Raw genomic sequence first — 22,506 nt, 5'->3', positions numbered from 1 at the left:
GAGATGGGAAGGATGTGCAGCAAGTTAGAATTATTAAGGATAGAGATGGAAGGGTGCTCACAAGTGAGGAGAGTGTACAGAGGAGATGGAAGGAATACTTTGAGGAGCTGATGAATGAGGAAAATCAGAGGGAAAAAAGAGTAGAAGGGGTGAACTCTGTGGAACAGGAAGTAGATAAGATTAGAAAGGATGAAGTCAGGAAGGCTTTGAAGAGGATGAAAAGTGGAAAGGCAGTTGGTCCTGACGACATCCCGGTAGAGGTCTGGAAGTGTCTAGGAGAGGCAGCAGTGGAATTTTTAACTAGTTTGTTCAACAGGGTATTAGAAAGTGAGAGGATGCCTGAGGAATGGAGAAGGTGTGTGTTAGTGCCGATCTTTAAGAATAAGGGTGACGTGCAGAGTTGCAGCAACTATAGGGGGATAAAGTTGATGAGCCATACAATGAAGTTGTGGGAAAGAGTAGTGGAAGCTAGGTTAAGGAAGGTGGTGGAAATTTGTGAGCAGCAGTATGGCTTCATGCCCAGAAAGAGCACAACAGATGCAATTTCTGCTCTGAGAATGTTGATGGAGAAGTATAGGGATGGTCAGAGGGAGTTGCACTGTGTGTTTGTAGACTTAGAGAAAGCGTATGACAGGGTGCCAAGAGAAGAGCTGTGGTACTGTATGAGGAAGTCAGGAGTAGCAGAGAAGTATGTCAGAGTGGTGCAGGACATGTATGAGAGGAGCAGGACAGTGGTGAGGTGTGCTGTAGGTCAGACAGAGGAGTTCACAGTGGAGGTGGGACTGCATCAGGGATCGGCTCTGAGCCCCTTCCTGTTTGCTATAGTGATGGACCAGTTGTCAGAGGAGGTCAGACAGGAGTCTCCTTGGACGATGATGTTTGCAGATGACATTGTGATCTGTAGTGAGAGCAGGGAGCAGGTGGAGGAAAACCTGGAGAGGTGGAGGTTTGTGCTGGAGAGAGGAGGAATGAAAGTCAGTCGTAGTAAGACTGAGTACATGTGTGTGAATGAAAGGGAGGGAAGTGGAACAGTAAGGTTACAGGGTGAAGAGGTGAAGAAGGTACAGGAGTTTAAGTACTTGGGGTCAACAGTCCAGAGTAATGGAGAGAGTGGGAAAGAAGTAAAGAAGCGAGAGCAGGCAGGTTGGAGTGGGTGGAGAAAGGTGTCAGGAGTTCTGTGTGATAGGAAAATATCAGCAAGAATCAAGGGGAAGGTGTACAGGACAGTGGTGAGACCGGCCGTGCTGTATGGTTTAGAGACAGTGTCACTGAAGAAGAGACAGGAGTCAGAGCTTGAGGTAGCCGAACTGAAGATGTTGAGGTTCTCTTTGGGTGTGACAAGATTGGACAGGATTAGGAACGAGTACATCAGAGGTACAGCCCATGTTGGACGTTTGGGGGACAAAGTTAGGGAGGCGAGATTAAGATGGTTTGGACATGTTCAGAGGAGGGAGAGTGAGTATATTGGTAGGAGAATGTTGGACATGGAGCTGCCAGGCAGGAGGCAAAGAGGAAGGCCAAAGAGGAGGTATATGGATGTAATTAATGAGGATTTGAAGCTAGTGGGTGCAAGTGTTGAGGATGCAGAAGATAGGGTTAGGTGGAGAGAGATGATTCGCTGTGGCGACCCCTGAAGGGAAAAGCCGAAAGAAGAAGAAGAAGAAGACTGCAGGACATATTCTTCACCCTACAGGCTAAATCACACAATCTGACTACAAATTAAACAATAAATTCAGCCATACTTGGTTATAGACAGTAAAATGCATGAAGCCTGGATTCAGATGCAAGACAGTAAACAAACCAGCTGGTTGCAGGAGTCCAAATAACCCTGCAAACCCAAATAACTCACTGCTGTGTGTGTGTGCACTTTGGATGGGTTAAATGCAGAGAACAAATTCAGAGTATGGGTCACCGTACTTAGCTGTTTTTTAAAGTGACGTGACATACAGCTAAGTACGGTGACCCATACTGAGAATTCGTTCTCTACATTTAACCCATCCAAAGTGCACACACACAGCAGTGAACACACACACACACACCGTGAACACACACCCGGAGAAGTGGGCAGCCATTTATGCTGCGGCGCCCGGGGAGCAGTTGGGGGATTCGGTGCCTTGCTCAAGGGCACCTTAGTCGTGGCCGGCCCGAGACTCAAACCCACAACCATAGGGTTAGGAGTCAGACTCTATAACCATTAGGCCACGACTTCCTCAATTTACCCCTAAATCACCCAATTTACTCCTAAGTCCTATTAGACTTCAGTGTCCTTACATACATTTTATACATACTTCTCTTCATCCTTTGTCAGATAATTTTTTCAGCTTGTCCTCAGCCCTGCCTTTGTCCAATCACATTTAGTACATGTGCCAGTTTTTGTTCTACACCTTGTAAGTTTTCTATTCTTGCCTTATGAATCTTATGAAGCTTCATGAGTAAGCCTTCTATAGATTACTGCTTTATAATCTGTTTTCTGCTCCTCTTCTGTAAAAGTCTAGTGATAATGGTGTTTATCGTACTGTATCCTCCTCTAAAACAGTACACTGTGAGACCTTACTGTAACAGAGGTGATGATTTCTTACCTGCATCTTACCACAACAAATGTTTATTCTGATTTCTATTACTTTGTCTCATGAGAGTCCTCTCTATTCTTTTACATTTACATTTACAGCTTTTGGCTTTTTGGACAAAAACAATCCCATTAGTTCCTGTCTGATTTAGTTTTTTCCCACTGGACTGTACTCTGATGTTCATTTTTTGCATATTCTTCTGGTTTATCTGTCTGTACTCCCTCAAGATCACTAGCTCAAACCCTAACTGGAACCCTAACTGGAACCCTAACCCTAACCCTAGGTCAAACCCTAACCCTAGCTCGAACCCTTTGGTATTTTGAAATCCCTACAATGCAACTAACAGTAAAGTCTTTCTATTCCTGCTACTGTGAATATAAATAATAAAAAAACCTTCACTTAATAACTAAGTTTAACAAAAGGAATAAATCGTGTAAGAAATAATAAAATATATGAAAATAAAACGATGATTAGGACATTCTTTTAAACTTGTTTGGATGGTCTTTTTTTGCTACAGTGTGCACACTGATTCTTTTAAGGATTACTTTTCTTAATAAAGTGGACTAATTGATTTTTTTCTGGACTGAGCCCATCATCTGGAGAGGAGACCTTCTGGAGGCCGATTTGGTGAATCTTTTGGACAATTCTTGTGTTTGGACACCAGACGGATCTTTCCTTGGTCCGGTGGGGTAAGACTCACAGAGTTATCTCTACAGATGGGGTGGAGAATGTAGTACAGACATCACACACTATATTGAACAAACAATAGTTTAAACTTATACAGATTATACACCATACACAAATTATAAGTAATGCCATACAGACTGATACTTTTCCTAGGGGTATGTTTAAGCAAGTGGACAGGTTGACTAAATTTATTAAACCAGCGTGCCCTAATGATAGAGTTTTACAGTGTGTTGCAGATAACACCAACCGGTGGATGCAGGGGAACATGCGGCTCCTTCTTGACCATTACATGGTGACCTAGTCTAGTTTGTTGACCAACATTAATGATTGGCTTGATGTTGCTTGGGAACAAGCATGTAAGTGGGCCCGAAATCGATACAAACATAGGCTGAAAGTTGATACTTTGACTGTGACCAAAAATGTAATTCTGGATCAATGTTCTTTGAATCAGGGTGGGACTGGGGTCCCTCTGTGTCCCTCTGCTGTATCTCCTGTGCAGGCTTTGCCGAACACGGATCAACTAGGACATGCAGGTCACCCTCGTGAGCCCTCGTCGCGGATCTCCACAAACTCTATCCGACAGGTGCATCCGACAGTGGGGGGCGTGAGTCCCTGCAGGACCAAACCTGTTGTTGTAGTTGAGGCTGATGTTCATCATTTGCCCATAGAGGATCCGGTCTGTTTAATTCATGCCCCAGATGATACTCCAGTGCTTGGGGATAGGATTGTTGACATACAGGTTGATAGCGAGATACAATCATGTGATTTGGTCATTAGAAATGTAGCTGTCCCGATATCACAAACTATTTTGCCTTGCACAGTAAATTTTGACTCCACCAGGGAGGCTAGTCCAGGATTAGGCAAAGAGGCTATGATGAAAGGCGAAATAAAGGACTCAGCTCCCTTGACTAAGGTCTTACCTGAAGCCTCGACTTTAGTTTCATTTTCTCCCTGGCCTTCCGTGGTACCATTAGACCTGTCTTTTTCACAATCCGCAGACACTTCAGTAGGAGATGTTTCGCTCAAGGTGGTTCCTGTTCAACATGCTGACATTGATAGAACTGGGGCCCCCCGCTTTCCCGTTAAACATCCGAGGTCCACCAGAAAGATTCAGGAGTGGTACCTGAAGGTTTATAAACCTATAGTATTTATCGGAGATTCTAATCTGGCCCGTATCCCACAGTTTCATAATCCTTCAGTACAGATAGATAGTTTTCCGGGTGCTAATTTTTTACACATTGCCAAGGTCCTGCAGAAACTGACGCCCAACCCGAACACTCAGAAAGTGATTTTGGCTCTGGGTATCAACAACAAAGATCAGCTGTTCCAACAGACGTCCAAAAAACAACTACAGGAGTTGTGGAGATCGGCGGCGACGGCTTTTCCTAATGCGACAGTTTATACCCCTGTTATTCATTTCTCTGATCTGCTCCCTGCCTCTCAACAGGAGAATCTCAGAAAACTCAATGAGTTTATCTGCAACAATTCAAAGTTTCTTAACGAACTTTCTCCTCTCAGGTTCAGGGTGGACCCTAAGGATCCGGTCCACTGGACTAGGCAGACGGCGATCGACATCTTTGCATATTGGTCTGACCAATTAAACTGCTAGACTCGGAAAAGTGTATTTCTATTAAACACACCGTACAAAATAACATTATTAATCTTTCTAAAACATTTGTACTCACAGATTCGCAGGAACAGCTTTTGAGCAGGGGTTTGACTTTTGTGCCGACGCCACGGAGGGTGGTCCCTGGTGAGCTCTTGGAGGACGTTTTCAACAGAACGTTGAAATTGTTAGATTATTTTGATTATGAATCGAACACAGAACGTTTACCATTTCTCAATAAATCAAATTGGACCCCCAGAATTGAGACAATTTCTTTACCAATTTCAAAATGAATAGGTAAGAATTATAGTACAGTTACTCAACTCAATTGGTCGTTGTCAGACAGGGACAATTTGGCTCCAGATCAGAGATCAGCTTTAATACAATTAAAGAACAATACTGAGATTGTTATAAAACCGGCTGATAAAGGTTCTGCGGTGGTCGTTTTAGACAAACAGCAATATTTATTAGAAGCTCGTCGACAACTTGATAATACAGATCATTATGTTAAATTACCACATTCGATACAAAATCAAACACAGTCTTTATTGGTTGATATTTTTCAGCAACTACAGAATGAGGGTTATATCAATCACAAACAAAAAATGTACCTTATAGGGCCGAATCCACCACGGCCCCGTCGCTTTTATTTGCTTCCAAAGGTGCACAAACCTTTTGAGGTTCCCCAGGGTCGCCCTATTGTTTCCGACTGCGGGATCGAGTGGTATAATTCGGCACAATATGTCGACCATTTTTTGAATCCACTTTCTCAAATCCATGATAGTTATCTAAAAGACACGTATGATTTCATTGAGAAGATTCGGGGCAAATCTTTCCCGAGTCATGCTTTTCTCTTTACAGCCGATATTGAATCGCTTTATACCAACATTGACACCCGTTTGGGTCTGAGCGTGGTCCGTGAGTGTTTTGGTAGACATCCGGACCCCACTCGACCTGACGATTTGGTGCTTTTGGAGATCAATTTGACTAGGAATGATTTTGAATTTGATAATCAGTACTATTTACAAATTCAGGGCACGGCGATGGGCAAGATGTTTGCTCCTTCTTATGCTAACATTTATATGGCTCATTGGGAATATACGTTGCTATCCAAACTTACGGAGATTCCTATTCTTTACTTCAGGTACTTGGATGACATCTTTGGTGTCTGGCTCCACGGTTTGGAGTCGTTTAATTGCTTTGTTGCTCTAGCTAACACACATCATAGGACTATTAGACTTAAGGCACATATGCACAGTGATTCGGTTGATTTTTTGGACACTACGGTGTTCTTTTCTCCTACGTCTGAGGACAGTAAGACATTATTGACAAAAGTGTATTTCAAACCAACTGATACACATTGTCTTCTTCACAAACATAGTTTTCATCCTAGGCACACATTTGCAGGGTTGGTCAAATCCCAACTGATTCGGTTCCATAGAATTTGTTCCAGACGGGAGGATTTTGAAGGGGCCACTCGTACTCTTTTTAGAGCCCTTCGAATGAGAGGCTACTCCAAAAGGTTCCTCCGTAAAGTTAAAAATCACACTTTACATTATCTACACAGTCAGGGACCGACCGTGGAGCCCGACACCGAGGATGTCATCCCGTTTATTACCACGTATAACATCCGGTCTAGAATAGTGAATTTTACCGTTAAAGATCATTTTCAGAAGGTTCAGAGTGAACACTCACCGCTGCAAAGATTTCACTTGGTTTCTGCCTACAGGAAGAACAAGAATTTGAAGGACCTCTTGGTCAGATCTTCTTTTTCCTCGGGATCCTCTCCCGAGGATCACAAAAACACTCACACCTCACAAACAAAAACACTCACACCTCACAAACAAAAACACTCACACCTCACAAACACTCACAACTCACAAACAAAAACACTCACAAAACAGAAACAAAAACCCGCACACCACACAAACCAAAACACTCACACCTCACAAACAAAAACAGCATGCTTAGTTCATACATGGAAACATTGTTTAAAGATTTAGAGGAAGCAAAGTTTAGTTGTCAATTCCTGATAAAAAAACAAAAAACAAAAAAAAACTGCACAACTAGCAGCAGTAAGTTTGTATATAGCATGTTGTGTAATCAAATTCCTGAAATGTTAGAAAGTAATGAGAACTCGGAAAGAGATTCTCAGTAAGTCAGCAGTCAATATTCTGACTCTACAGTTAGATTTCCTATGGCACCAATTCACTCAACTACAACTGTGTGCTCTGTAGAGTTTAAAGCAATAACATGAGGTAGTGTGGTTTTGTCCGACGTACTGAGACATTGTTTTAAACTAATGTTTTAAGTCCAAAAGTGCTGTGGCTAAGAAGACTGTTTTAAAATATAACAAAAAAACCTGATGTACTGAGGTTTTGTCCAACTTACTGTGAATGCGTTACATTTTAAACTGTTTGTTTGTTAGTGTTTGTGAGGTGTGAGTGTTTTTGTTTGAGTGTTGTGAGTGTTTTTGTTTGTGAGTTGTGAGTGTTTTTGTTTGCGAGTAGTGAGTGTTTTTGTTTGAGTGTTGAGTGTTTTTGTTTGTGAGGTGCGAGTGTTTTTGTTTTTGAGGTGTGAGTGTTTTTCTTTGTGTGTTGTGAGTGTTTTTGGTTGAGTGTTTTTGTTTGTGAGTTGTGAGTGTTTTTGTTTGTGAGGTTTGAGTGTTTTTGTTTGAGTGTTGTGAGTGTTTTTGTTTGTGAGGTGTGAGTGTTTGTTTGTGAGGTGTGAGTGTTTTGTTTGAGTGTTGTGAGTGTTTTTGTTTGTGAGGTTTGAGTGTTTTGGTTTGTGAGGTGTGAGTATTTTTGTTTGAGTGTTGTGAGTGTTTTTGTTTGTGAGGTGTGAGTGTTTTTGTTTGAGTGTTGTGAGGGTTTTTTGTGAGTTGTGAGTGTTTGTTTGTGAGGTGTGAGTATTTTTGTTTGCGAGGTGTGAGTATTTTTGTTTGTGAGGTGTGAGTGTTTGTTTGTGAGGTGTGAGTGTTTTGTTTGAGTGTTGTGAGTGTTTTTGTTTGTGAGGTTTGAGTGTTTTGGTTTGTGAGGTGTGAGTGTTTTTGTTTGAGTGTTGTGAGTGTTTTTGTTTGTGAGGTGTGAGTGTTTTTGTTTGAGTGTTGTGAGTGTTTTTGTTTGTGAGGTGTGAGTGTGTGTTTGTGAGGTGTGAGTATTTTTGTTTGAGTGTTGTGAGTGTTTTTGTTTGTGAGGTGTGAGTGTTTTTGTTTGAGTGTTGTGAGTGTTTTTGTTTGTGAGGTGTGAGTGTTTGTTTGTGAGGTGTGAGTGTTTTGTTTGAGTGTTGTGAGTGTTTTTGTTTGTGAGGTGTGAGTGTTTGTTTGTGAGGTGTGAGTATTTTTGTTTGCGAGGTGTGAGTGTTTTTCTTTGTGTGTTGTGAGTGTTTTTGGTTGAGTGTTTTTGTTTGTGAGTTGTGAGTGTTTGTTTGTGAGGTGTGAGTGTTTGTTTGTGAGGTGTGAGTGTTTTGTTTGAGTGTTGAGTGTTTTTGTTTGTGAGTTGTGAGTGTTTGTTTGTGAGGTGTGAGTATTTTTGTTTGCGAGGTGTGAATGTTTGTGACGTGTGACAAAAAAAACACTATCATCAGCTGAAATGACAGAAACTGCATTATTTTATGTGTCAGTTCTGCCCTTATACAATAGACAGTATATTGTATTGATCATAGATCGTGTTTTGCACTGTAGTTTCTTTTAGATCCTCTCTAAATTTTTGTTTTGTTGGGTTTAGTAAAACACACAATTGGCAAAACGGTTAATTTCATGCTCAAAATCACACATTGTAAACTAAACCCCAAAAATAATTTTCAAAATACAATAATAAACCAACACAATACACTTTGTCTAACAAAACACTGCAAACACGTTTCAAAATCAAATAATTATTCAAAACACTAACACGTTTAGCTAAAGTCCCTAAAGCTAAAGCTATTTTTGGTACTTATAAAAGGTTTTATAAAGTATCTGCCATTGAAAGGATTGTGGGAGAAGTTAAAAATGTCAATTGGAAACATGTGTACAGTGGCCACAACCCAGGAGCTTCCTTGGATGTTTTTATGAGTATGCTTTTGAGCATTGTTAATAAATATGCACCGATGAAAAATATGGTAAGAAAAACACATACTGCAAGGTGGATTGATTCAACATTGAAAAATATGATGACGCAAAGAGATGAGGCTAAACAAGTGGCTGTGAAAACAAGATTATTAGAGGACAGATTAAAATATTGTAAATTAAGGAACCAAGTTACTAAAATGAATAAAAGGAAAAAGAAAGAGTATTACAAAAACAGAATTGATAGTGTTAAACATGATGGTAATAAGCTTTGGCATATCTTAAATGAAATTCTGGGTAGAAATAGAAATGCATCCCCTTCTTTTGTAGAGTCTGATGGAGGTTTTATAACAGAATCTAAAGATATTGCAGACTATTTTAATGATTATTTTATAAATAAAGTTAGTAATTTAAGAAAAGGTTTTGGAACACAAGATTTTAATTACTGTGAACTGATCAAAAAGGAAATCATGGCTAATAAAATGTGTAACTTTAACTTTAATTGTGTGCAAACTGCAGAAGTGATGGCCCTGTTAAAGTCTCTTCCAACATATGGTAGTCCAGGCACAGACAACTTGGACAGCCTAGTATTGAATAAAACAGCCGAATATATTGCTGATCCGTTGTGTCATATATTTAATCAGTGTATAGTGAGTGGGATTTATCCCACTCTGTGGAAGGAAGGGAAAATTATTCCATTGATAAAAGACAATCGATTATCTTATAATGGGCAAAACTGCAGACCTATAAGTATTTTGCCTGCACTCAGTAAAGTTATGGAAAGGATTATTCGTACACAAATTAGTAATTATTTCCAGAAAAATAATTTGATGACTATGTTTCAGCATGCATATAGAAAGGCACATTCTACATGTACGGCTCTCACACAGATGACTGATGGATGGCTTAGAAGTATGGATAATTCTGAATTAGTTGGAGTGGTCTTCAGTGCCGCTTTTGATGTAATAGACCACAATATTTTAATTAAGAAATTGAAGAGCTATGGCTTCACTCCTTCTGCTATTGCACTGATGAAAAGTTATCTTTCCTACAGAACTCAGCGGGTTTTTTATAATGGTTCTTTATCTAATTATAAAGCTTTAGCATGCGGTTTACCACAAGGAAGTTGTTTGGGTCCTCTTTTGTTTTCTGTTTTTATTAATGATTTGCCCTTAACTGTTAAAAAAGCATCAATGACAATGTTTGCAGATGACTCAACTGTTTACTATGCTTCAGATTCATGTGATAAAATTAATCATGTTCTTTCTAGAGAATTAGATTCGGTGTATGAGTGGGTTAGTGGAAACAAATTAGTATTAAATATATCCAAAACTAAAAGTATGATTATTGGATCAAAACAAAAATTGATGCTTGGATCGGAATTAAAGTTACATATAGCCAGGCAAAGAATACAACAAGTAGAGAAGGCTAAACTGTTGGGTTTGGTTATTGATAGTAGTCTTTCTTGGACAGATCACATAAATACTATTGTTAACAGAATGGGATGCGGCATTGCAGTAACAAAAAAATGTTGCCATTATGTAAATCGGGACACTTTAAAAATAATTACAGAGTCATTATATTATGTCATTTGTCATACTGTACTGAGGTGTGGTCCTCTGCATCTAAAAAGGACTTGACAAAAATACAAATTGTGCAAAATAAAGCAGCAAGACTTGTTCTGGGCTGCTCAATTAAAACAAGTAGAGATCAGATGTATTCTACTCCTTCATGGCTCACTTTAAACCAAAGAATAACAGTTACTTTAAGCACCATGATATATAATACATTGACAATGAAAATGCCTATTTCTCTGTTTAATCAAATAGTGTACTGTAATTCTGTGCACGATCATAACACCAGAAAGGCAAATAAAGGTCATATAATGACTCCCCACCCAAAAACTAATTTTATGAAGAAAACTGTCCTGTATAGAGCTATTGTCATCTGGAATAACATTCCCATTGAAGTTCGTCAGCTTCATAATAAGCTGTTATTTAAAAGTAGTCTACAGTGATATGTGTCAATGTAGGTTTTTATATGTCTTGATTAATGTAATTATAAATCATATTGTATTTATGTCTAGTCCTGTTATGAATCAAAACCAGATTTTATGTATGTATGAGTATGCGTATGTGTATGTATGTGTATATATATGTAATGTGTATAGGTGTATATATATCAATTGTGATGATTGAAATGTTGTTGTTGTAGTGTTTGGACCCCAGGAAGACTAGCTGATTGCGCAGACTTTCAGCTAATGGGATCCATATAAATAAACAAATAAACGTTCTCTTCCAACAGGAACATTTAGTCAATCATAACACAATGACAAAAAAAACACTATCATCAGCTGAAATGACAGAAACTACATTATTTTATGTGTCAGTTCTTCCCTTATACAATAGACAGTATATTGTATTGATCATAGGTCGTGTTTTGCACTGTAGTTTCTTTTGAAGCCTCTCTACATTTTTGTTTTGTTGGGTTTAGTAAATGCATGCATTTTGTTTCTTTTGCTGCAGAAATTCAATACAAAAAACGAATGACCATCTCAGAGTAGCTTTATAAAATGTACAGTTTATGTAAAATACAGACACAGAATTGCTGCAGTAAAGACTTTATTTGCAAAAGGACATTACTGCAAGATATACAAACAGAAAAAGCACCAGAATTATAGTACTGTAAAAAAAACAAAGTAATCTTCTAATCTGCCCGGGCTTCTGCATTTGGCCACATTCTGAGGTAGACGTTGAATCCTTAGAGGGACAAAATACAGTTACATATTAGAGACCGGAGGCATACAGTCACTCTAGTACAGTAAATGGTCAAATTATTTACACTTTGCTGTAGGAGAAGCAAAATCCTACCTGTTGGTTTCTCTGAAAATACTGACAATGGATGCCACTGTGTCCCGGCTGAGATTTGGCTGTACTCGTTCACCAGCCTCTCTGTATGATAGCCCGTGGTTTATGACATGGTCAATGAGAGTAGCTCTTATTTGATCAGTTACCCTACAGTAGCTCTGGTCCTTCTTTGAGCGCCACCACACATTCTAACTCCTCTCCCTTGTCCTGGTACTCGTCTTCCTCTCCCTCGTGCAGACATTTTTTTTTCCTTCTTTCTTTCTTTTCTTTCTTTCTTTCTTTCTTTCTTTCTTTCCCTCTTTGTGTTGCTCTAGATTGTTCCTTTTCCACACAAGATCAGCCCAAAGAGTCCTCTTTTAGAACATATGATCATGCGATTGAACAAACCTCAACACCTGAGTGTGGGTCCTAGATGGGAATCAGCAGTGGTTTATATATTTGCATAACTGCAATAAGCTGTTTCTCATTAGCAATGGAATAAAATAAAGGGAATATATTTGTGTTTCAATTCACAATATGAACAGCTGTTGACTTTGACTTTAGTCTATATAAGTTATGTTTAGAACATGATGTTATCTGTTCTGACATACAGTGTGAAAGCATTTGTAAATTTGACTGTAAAATGACATTGTTTTGGTCTTGGTTGAGTTTGTGTGTAAAAGAAGTTCAAGCATTTTAAATTGGTGTTAACTGTATGCATTTTGTATCAAAGCAACAAGAAATGTGTTAATTGTATAGCCTACAAAGACGGATGTTGTGCTAACCGTGTTAAGAGTTTAAGCACTCACAAATATACACAAACAATAACACAAATAACACTCACAACCACTCAAACAAAAACACTCACAACACTCAAATATAAACACTCACAACCACTCACAAACATACACAAACAATAACACAACACTCACAACCAAGCACAAACAAAAACACTCAACACTCAAACAAAAATACTCACACCTCACAAACAAAAACACTTACAACTCAAAAACAAAAACACACACCTCGCAAACAAAAACACTCACAACTCGCAAACGAAAACACTCGCACCTCACAAACAAAAACACTCAACACTCAAACAAAAACACTCACTACTCGCAAACAAAAACACTCACACCTCACAAACAAAAACACTCACAACACTCAAACAAAAACACTCACACCTCACAAACACTAACAAACAAACAGTTTAAAATGTAACACATTCACAGTAAGTCGGACAAAACCTCAGTACATCAGGTTTTTTTGTTATATTTTAAAACAGTCTTCTTAGCCACAGCACTTTTGGACTTAAAACATTAGTTTAAAACAATGTCTCAGTACGTTGGACAAAACCACACTACCTCGTGTTATTGCTTTAAACTCTACAGAGCACACAGTTGTAGTTGAGTGAATTGGTGCCATAGGAAATCTAACTGTAGAGTCAGAATATTGACTGCTGACTTACTGAGAATCTCTTTCCGAGTTCTCATTACTTTCTAACATTTCAGGAATTTGATTACACAACATGCTATATACAAACTTACTGCTGCTAGTTGTGCAGTTTTTTTTTGTTTTTGTTTTTGTTTTTATCAGGAATTGACAACTAAACTTTGCTTCCTCTAAATCTTTAAACAATGTTTCCATGTATGAACTAAGCATGCTGTTGTTTGTTCTAAGGAGTGTTCTAATCTCATTCTGCATAATAACCATTTCTTCTTTCTAGAGTATTTCAATAGTCGTCATTTTCAGCCTTTATGCATTTAAAGTCTTTCTAGTGACTTTGTACGATGCAAGAACTGCTTGCAGTGCATTGGCAATTTTTCCTTTTGTGTTCTTGGGCATTTTAGAGTCATTTTCAAACTTAGAAATAGCCCTCGTACTCATACGGTTTATCAACAACGTTCTCTATTCCATCAAACATTCCCTGAGAACCGTGTTTAGAGACGTACTTAACAATCAGCATTTTTACAAACTCTAAACCTTTCTTAAATAGTATACACAGTTTCTGTGACTACAGGCTAGCTAGTTAACTGTTAATCTTAATCTTAGATCTGAACCGTAGATCTTAATGAAGAACAAGTAGTTTATCCCAACGTGGCAGTGACAAAATACATGAAGTACTTTGGGTTCATCAGCGTCAGTAAGAACACAGGACAAATCCTGCTCAAGCATTTTATACTGTTTTTCTTTCTGTAGTTTAAATGGTGTTTCCCTTTAAATGTGTATTGTACGTGAGAACTGAGTGTCTTCCAAATGGCTGGGATACACAATGTTATCTAGCCGGATGACTTTAAATGTTTATTGTGCATGAGAACTGAGTGTCTCCCAAACAGTGAGTGTCTTTAAGTGTTTATCGTGGTCAGATAGACCTTGACTTGGTATTACAGTTATCACCCAAATGGTCACTTTAAATGGTAATCGCGGTCACAGACCCTGTCGCTGCTGCTCCCATACTTACGATTTAATCAAGTTTTATTCATTTAGAGATCTAAACGTTTTACCTTATGATACTTAAACCTTTTTAGAAATGAGCTCGTTTCGACGTGTATCTTGGAGTGGAATCTGGGTGCATTTATCTGTAATTTCTTACAATAGGAATATTAAGAAAGAAAGATAATTAAATGTGATGTAGTATGTAGATGATGGCTCTGAGGGTCTGTAGACAATAATTACTTATAATTAATTAGCTGCACCTTCACCCTTATCTAATTTCACCTTATTTCTTTTTGTGTGAAATAGATTTCTGAAACAAGATTCAACATTTTGCTGGTTTCAGATGAGAGACTGGAGACACTGGACCTCCCCCTGCCCTCTGCTCCACACACTCCACCCTTTCAACACAGGAAAGTCATACCCTGGTATTTCTGGGAACTCATGAATAGCAAAAATTTGAGATTACATTATCCAATTATTTGAGCACTTTTCTTGGTTCCTTATGAATATTCAATAATATGTAAATTGACAACACCCATTTCTGAGTATATATTCATCTTGAACCGTGTTGCATCTTTAGAGGAGACTTTTCTTCAACTCTCTCTGCAGCACTTCATCCTTTAATAGATAGATCTCTGCTTGAGTGCAGATTGTAGCTGACTTCATTCTCTCTCCAGCTCTGAGGAACCTCCACAATAGAGACGGACCAAACGTCTGTGGTGCAGAAGCAACCTGAGCAGGTGAGTAGCATCTGTATCATGTTCTCACGCAGCTTTAACACAGTTTGGTGTTTTAGATTTAAATTCAGGTTTGATTTCTCACTTCCACATTCGTCCTCTTTATCACATGCAGTCAAATGCTGTTTGATACTTATTATGAAAATAAAATACAAACAGACACGACGTGGAATAAACTGTACAATAACTGGAATTAGCTGTAGAAGGAAAATATATATTGACAAATATAGAAAACTATAGTGTATGAATGTACTACAACCGCTGAGATGAATATGGCATCTGTTTCTGAGTAAGGAGCAAAAGGTGTGCAGTTTTAGTGAATATTTGTACAGTGAGCTGTGTACAAGTCCAGTTGAGGTTTAGCTTTAGTTTGGAGAAGAACCACAGAGCAGCAGAAGAACCACAGAGCAGCAGAAGAACCACAGAGCAGCAGCAGAACCACAGAGTCAGGGTTCGAGCAGTGTTGCAGTGAGACAGACTGGGAAGATGGTCTGTGTCATGATTTATGTGCAACAAAAGCCATTAAAAATGTGCAATAAAGGTGTGAACAGGAGCTGGTGTTAGGTGTGCAGTGTCTGTTCTCAACACATCCTTTATTCAAACTGAACAAAGAATTATTATGAGAGTGGGGTTTAATCCCCTCATGTACTGTCTAAAGCTCCAGGTCTTATGAAGACAAACCATTTTACACCACAAATAAAGTGCAAGACATATCAGTACCAGTACCGTCTGTCCGTTAGAGCTTATTTTACACGTTTACACGTTAAAACCTACGTGTCGAGCTGTTAAACAGAACAGTACCTTTACCGTTCAGCAGGTGGCACTGTTGTTACTACACGGACATTCATTGGGACAGTTGGTGAGGTAATAATAATGCACCTGCTGGTGAGTCACAGTCACAGGGGACTAAACCCCACATCCCTTCGAACCCCAGTAATGCCCCTAATCATAAGATGAGGTCACAGACAAAAGACAACATGAAATCAGCTCAGGATTCCAGCATGCAAAATATATTCAGTAGATATTAGGAAATGAGATAATTAAGATGTTGTTAGCGTTACACACAAACACACACACACACACACACACACACACACACACACTTGCTTATATTCATTCCATTATCTAACATGTTTTTCTACAATTAGGATGAATGAAAGTCAACATTTCTTCTGTCCTGCATGTAAAATATTTTTAGTCTCCTTTCATACAGCAGCTCGGTCCTGTGCTCCTCCACACGCCTGCTGATTTCACCCCGTAGTCACACTGAGAGATGAGTGAAATACCACGATCCCCTCTAACCTCTAGGGCTGTTCCTGCTGAACTGATGGGATTTAACACTTTAATCAGATACAGATACAGATACAGGATCTACAGTGTCATTCATTTAATAATCTATTAGAATAAGATGTTCTTGTGAATAAAAAACAAGCTGCATCAGGAGCAGAAAAGTCACTTCATCTGACTCTGATCTCATGTGTTTTCAGATAAAGTCACAGTTTGGAGAAATGGGAAACAGCACAGGGAGACACAGAGAGACACCAGGATTGTCCCCAACACCTCTGTTCACAAATACGTTCTACCGAATCCCAGCTCTAATCTACATTGACCAAACCTTTCTGGCTTTTGCTGAGAAGCGAACCTCAATCAAGGATGAGCATGCGAAAGTGCTGGTCCTCAACAGGGGAAAGCGGCAGAATGGAAGTGTTCAGGTGATAATGCTGAAGCAGACACGACTAGCTTTCATTTAAAAATGCTCTAATCCAAGTTTTAATATCATGGCCATTGATTTGCTCATTTTTCTTTTCAGTGGTCAGGTGTTGAGGAGCTCAAAGAAGCAAAGATGCTGGATCATCGCACCATGAACCCGTGTCCTGTCTATGACGAAAAAAACAAACGTCTCTTTCTGTTCTTTATCTGTGTGCGTGGTAGTATCACTGAGCAAGAGCAGATAAAGTCAGGTAATAACGCTGCTAGGTTATGTTACATTACTAGCAGTGACAGTGGTGAGACTTGGTCAGAATTGACAGATTTGACAGAAAGCGTGATTGGTGATGAGATCCATAATTGGGCCACGTTCGGTGTAGGACCTGGACACGGCCTTCAGATGAAGGATGGTGGCAGACTCATCGTTCCTGCTTACGCTTATACATGTTGTGTTAATCTCTGTTGTTGTGCTACACTCTGTTGTCCTGCCAAACCCTATTCTTTTGCATTCTATAGTGACGATAAAGGCACTACCTGGAAATTTGGAAATAAATTAAGTGTCGAGTCCATTGAGTGTGAGATGGCAGAGGTGACTATCAAGGGCAAGAACGTGTTATACTGCAGTGCAAGAAGCACTAAGGGTCATAGAGTGGAGGCTTTTAGTGAGGACAAAGGAGAGAGTTTTCAAATAATGAAAAGTAATGCGAAATTGGTGGAGCCCCCTAGTGGCTGCCAGGGGAGTGTAGTGAGCTTCCAGCATGGAAATGAAACATGGCTCATGTTTTCACACACAACTGACAAAAAGGAGAGAAAGAATCTTGGGATTTATTTGAATAAGACTCCTAAAAATCCCGCAGGATGGGCTGAACCATACATCATCAATCACGGCACCAGTGGATACTCTGATGTGGTTCAGTGTGACCAGGAGAACTTTGCTTGCCTCCTGGAGCGTACGACGGATAACTCCAAAGAAATCGTTTTTGTGAGGTTTCAGCTCAGCGATATGCCAAATCTGTAGATGTATTTACCTGCGTAGTAAAAATAACCGACTTTACACCTGAAACAGAACAGAACTTAGGACAGAGGCGAGGCGACTGATGCTGAACTTCTCAGTGACAGACACGGGGTTCAGAAACACACACACCTTCAGTTACAGTTTATTTACCAAGATTTATGACCATGAGTAAAAAAAATGACTTGCTTTTTGTGTCAGAGATGAGAACACATCGACTTAAAGACAGACAGAGATTAAAGCAGAGGTTTAACCTTCTGACTACTGAAAATCCTGCAGTTATTACAGGGCTGTGAAAACATCTATAACCACTGTATCTGTGTTCATTTCCATCTCTCACTCTTCATTACGTACTTCACGATCGAGCTTTCTCAGTAATTTGGCCACAGCTTTGGAATGATTTGCCAATAGAATTAAGATTATCACCCTCTCTGTCCATCTTTAAGTCCCTTTTAAAAACGTATCTCTTTTCCTCGGCATTTCTATAGTTTTCCTTTTCATTTTCTTCTTACTTTAATTACTTCTTACTTTTTTTGTTTAATTCTATTTTGCTTTTTATTATTATCTCCTGTCTTAATATCTTTTTATTTTTTCTGAGTATTTTTTTATTAACACTTTTTTATTGTACAGCACTTTGGTCAGACCTGTGGCTGTTTTAAATGTGCTTTATAAATAAAGTGATGAAAGTGATGATGACTTCCTGTTTGACTCTTTTTTAAATGCATGTTAGTCCTTATTACAGAGCGTCAGAGACATTTACTGAACTATTGACCGTGTACAATAACGACAATAAAGACTTATAAATGTTAAAACAAATAAATCTTCTGTTACAAAGAAAAATAATACAGATTATAATTTTATTTTATTATTAATATTATTTTATTTTTACTTCTATTTTGGTTAAAAAAAAAAACTCCCAGCACATTAAAAAAGAAACATTCAACATTCAATCATAAAATAGACGACTGTATAAAAGAGACAAGAAAAGTGTCATCAGTAGTGTTTACATGCAGCTCGGTGTGTTCACAGCTCACACACACACACACACACACACACACACACACACACACACACACAGTGAGCTCCATCATAGAGTAATTGTTCAATGCAGTTAGTCGAACTCCTGCACCTCCTTCTGCACAATGTTTTCCTGTAAAACACACACACACACACACACACACACACATTATAAACACAAGTGATTTACTCCACACTGCCACCTGCTGGTGAGATGAACAGCTACACACTGAACCATCTAATAGATCTAGAGTGTGGAAATAGATTACAGCACCAACAACAGAAGAATGAGAAAAAAAAACAGATTAAAAAACAGGAAGATAGGAATGAATGATAGGGAGACAAAAAGAGAGGGAGTGGGTGAATGAACGAGAGTCTCTGCTCCTTACCCATCCTCCCTGACTCTTCACCCAGGGAGCGAAGTTCTCCATGTAGCGCTCAGCATATCCTTCCACACGCTGCGTCACGCCCGTCGTCATGACGACCCGTCGGGTCATCTCCATGGTGATGGCCACACGCCGCAAGGTGGGGCTCTCGGACACAGGAAGGGGCGGGTCTACAGCTTCGTTGGCACAGGAGTCGAGCAGCCTGGCGAAGGACGCGTAGGACATCCGGCTCAGAGACTTATGCAGCAGAGGATTAGCTTTAATCTGTAAAAATAAATATCCAACACGTCTAACACTTACACACACACTCAGTAAATGAGTCAGTGAGTGAATGAATCAGTAAATGAGTCAATCAGTGAATGAACTAGTATGTGAGTCAATTAGTGTATAAATCAGTGAATGAGTCAATCTGTGAATAAATCAGTGAGTGAGTCAATTAGTGAATGAATCAGTGGGTGAGTCAATTAGTGAATGAATCAGTGAGTGAGTCAATCTGTAAATGAACTAGTATGTGAGTCAATTAGTGTATAAATCAGTAAATGAGTCAGTTAGTGAATGAATCAGTGATTGAGTCAATCTCTGAGTGAAGCAATGAGTGACTCAGTGAGTGAGTGAATGAGTGAGTTTGTGAATCAGTGACTTAAAGTGGAATGAGTGTGTGATAAGTGTGTATTAATAGATAAATGAATGAATAAGTGAAAGATGAGTGAGTGAGTGTGAAGGCCTAACATCAGACAGATCATGTGACATTCACTGTATCCTGCTCACCTTCTCATTAATGCTGTCTCCTTTTGTCAGTATGTGGACGAGCTGCTGTACGATGGCTTCTTTATTGTCTTCTGTGTACAATCAGGATGAAGTCAGAACAAACCAGAGTTATGGATAAAAAAAAACAAGATGAGTATATAAATGTTGGAATGCAGGAGGACTCGTCTAAATGAGGATGTGTGTGTTCATTACCTCTGGGCTGGATGGGTTCAGGTTTAGTCGGCGATTTTCTCTTCACGCTTTGCTGAGCGATTCGGTCCAGTTTTTTTGCCACGCCATTGTAGAACTCAGGAGGGTGCGCTGGAGAGGGAGGGCAGATTTTTACACACGCTTATGAGACGTAATCATAAACAGAATGATTTTCACCCATTATAAATAATCTGCGTAAACATTAGTGGAGATTACAACTCGCAAACTTTCACACGAACAGAACACAATAAGCAACACAAAATAAGAGCATCATTCAGCTGGAAGAAGGTTTATTTAACATCAAACATTAACTCACTTGGCGACTGCGGAGTTTTAACTGACCCCACATCCACTTTCACAGGAAGTGACGACGGCCGCTGGGGACGCGACTCATCTTTCTTTGTGCTTTTTTTCTTAAAAAGTTCCACCAGCTTCAGTTTGCTCTTCTTTTTCTTTTTTTCGTTTGCTTTCCGCTCTCCATCCTCGTCAGATGGATAGGATTGTTGACATACAGGTTGATAGCAAGATACAATCATGTGATTTGGTCATTAGTAATGTAGCTGTCCCGATATCACAAACTATTTTGCCTTGCACAGTAAATTTTGACTCCACCAGGGAGGCTAGTCCAGGATTAGGCAAAGAGGCTATGATGAAAGGCGAAATAAAGGACTCAGCTCCCTTGACTAAGGTCTTACCTGAAGCCTCGACTTTAGTTTCATTTTCTCCCTGACCTTCCGTGGTACCATTAGACCTGTCTTTTTCACAATCCGCAGACACTTCATTAGGAGATGTTTCGCTCAAGGTGGTTCCTGTTCAACATGCTGACATTGATAGAACTGGGGCCCCCCGCTTTCCCGTTAAACATCCGAGGTCCACCAGAAAGATTCAGGAGTGGTACCTGAAGGTTTATAAACCTATAGTATTTATCGGAGATTCTAATCTGGCCCGTATCCCACATTTTCATAATCCTTCAGTACAGATAGATAGTTTTCCGGGTGCTAATTTTTTACACATTGCCAAGATCCTGCAGAAACTGACGCCCAACCCGAACACTCAGAAAGTGATTTTGGCTCTGGGTATCAACAACAAAGATCAGCTGTTCCAACAGACGTCCAAAAAACAACTACAGGAGTTGTGGAGATCGGCGGCGACGGCTTTTCCTAATGCGACAGTTTATACCCCTGTTATTCATTTCTCTGATCTGCTCCCTGCCTCTCAACAGGAGAATCTCAGAAAACTCAATGAGTTTATCTGCAATAATTCAAAGTTTCTTAACGAACTTTCTCCTCTCAGGTTCAGGGTGGACCCTAAGGATCCGGTCCACTGGACTAGGCAGACGGCGATCGACATCTTTGCATATTGGTCTGACCAATTAAACTGCTAGACTCGGAAAAGTGTATTTCTATTAAACACACCGTACAAAATAACATTATTAATCTTTCTAAAACATTTGTACTCACAGATTCGCAGGAACAGCTTTTGAGCAGGGGTTTGACTTTTGTGCCGACGCCACGGAGGGTGGTCCCTGGTGAGCTCTTGGAGGACGTCCATGCCTTCAACAGAACGTTGAAATTGTTAGATTATTTTGATTATGAATCGAACACAGAACGTTTACCATTTCTCAATAAATCAAATTGGACCCCCAGAATTGAGACAATTTCTTTACCAATTTCAAAATGAATAGGTAAGAATTATAGTACAGTTACTCAACTCAATTGGTCGTTGTCAGACAGGGACAATTTGGCTCCAGATCAGAGATCAGCTTTAATACAATTAAAGAACAATACTGAGATTGTTATAAAACCGGCTGATAAAGGTTGTGCGGTGGTCGTTTTAGACAAACAGCAATATTTATTAGAAGCTCGTCGACAACTTGATAATACAGATCATTATGTTAAATTACCACATTCGATACAAAATCAAACACAGTCTTTATTGGTTGATATTTTTCAGCAACTACAGAATGAGGGTTATATCAATCACAAACAAAAAATGTACCTTATAGGGCCGAATCCACCACGGCCCCGTCGCTTTTATTTGCTTCCAAAGGTGCACAAAGATCCCGAGGCATGGACTGTTCCTTTTGAGGTTCCCCAGGGTCGAATCGAGTGGTATAATTCGGCACAATATGTCGACCATTTTTTGAATCCACTTTCTCAAATCCATGATAGTTATCTAAAAGACACGTATGATTTCATTGAGAAGATTCGGGGCAAATCTTTCCCGAGTCATGCTTTTCTCTTTACAGCCGATATTGAATCGCTTTATACCAACATTGACACCCGTTTGGGTCTGAGCGCGGTCCGTGAGTGTTTTGGTAGACATCCGGACCCCGCTCGACCTGACGATTTGGTGCTTTTGGAGATCAATTTGACTAGGAATGATTTTGAATTTGATAATCAGTACTATTTACAAATTCAGGGCACGGCGATGGGCAAGATGTTTACTCCTTCTTATGCTAACATTTATATGGCTCATTGGGAATATACGTTGCTATCCA

The 22,506-nt window shown here is 39.4% G+C and overlaps 2 protein-coding genes across 2 annotated transcripts; one reads left to right on the top strand and one right to left on the bottom strand.

Annotated features, from left to right (window-relative positions):
* The first annotated feature begins 14,496 nt into the window (after positions 1–14,496).
* On the top strand, positions 14,497–18,336 carry LOC132861472 (sialidase-3-like). Its single transcript, XM_060893007.1, has 3 exons — positions 14,497–14,930; positions 16,415–16,639; positions 16,738–18,336. Exons 2-3 carry the CDS (start codon positions 16,436–16,438, stop codon positions 17,650–17,652), a joined length of 1,119 nt encoding a protein of 372 aa, XP_060748990.1. The 5' UTR covers positions 14,497–14,930; positions 16,415–16,435; the 3' UTR covers positions 17,653–18,336.
* A 228-nt stretch (positions 18,337–18,564) lies between these two features.
* Positions 18,565–20,542, bottom strand: LOC132861497 (bcl-2-like protein 12). Its single transcript, XM_060893053.1, has 5 exons — positions 20,323–20,542; positions 20,010–20,117; positions 19,818–19,888; positions 19,053–19,313; positions 18,565–18,796 (listed from the first exon to the last, which is right to left on the bottom strand). The coding sequence occupies exons 1-5, from the start codon at positions 20,540–20,542 to the stop codon at positions 18,758–18,760; spliced, it is 699 nt and encodes a 232-aa protein (XP_060749036.1). The 3' UTR covers positions 18,565–18,757.
* Between the last annotated feature and the right edge of the window lie 1,964 nt (positions 20,543–22,506).

Source organism: Tachysurus vachellii, chromosome 18 (genome assembly GCF_030014155.1).
Source record: "Tachysurus vachellii isolate PV-2020 chromosome 18, HZAU_Pvac_v1, whole genome shotgun sequence".
Lineage (NCBI taxonomy): Eukaryota > Metazoa > Chordata > Actinopteri > Siluriformes > Bagridae > Tachysurus > Tachysurus vachellii.
This window is presented reverse-complemented; position numbering and strand designations above follow the sequence as displayed.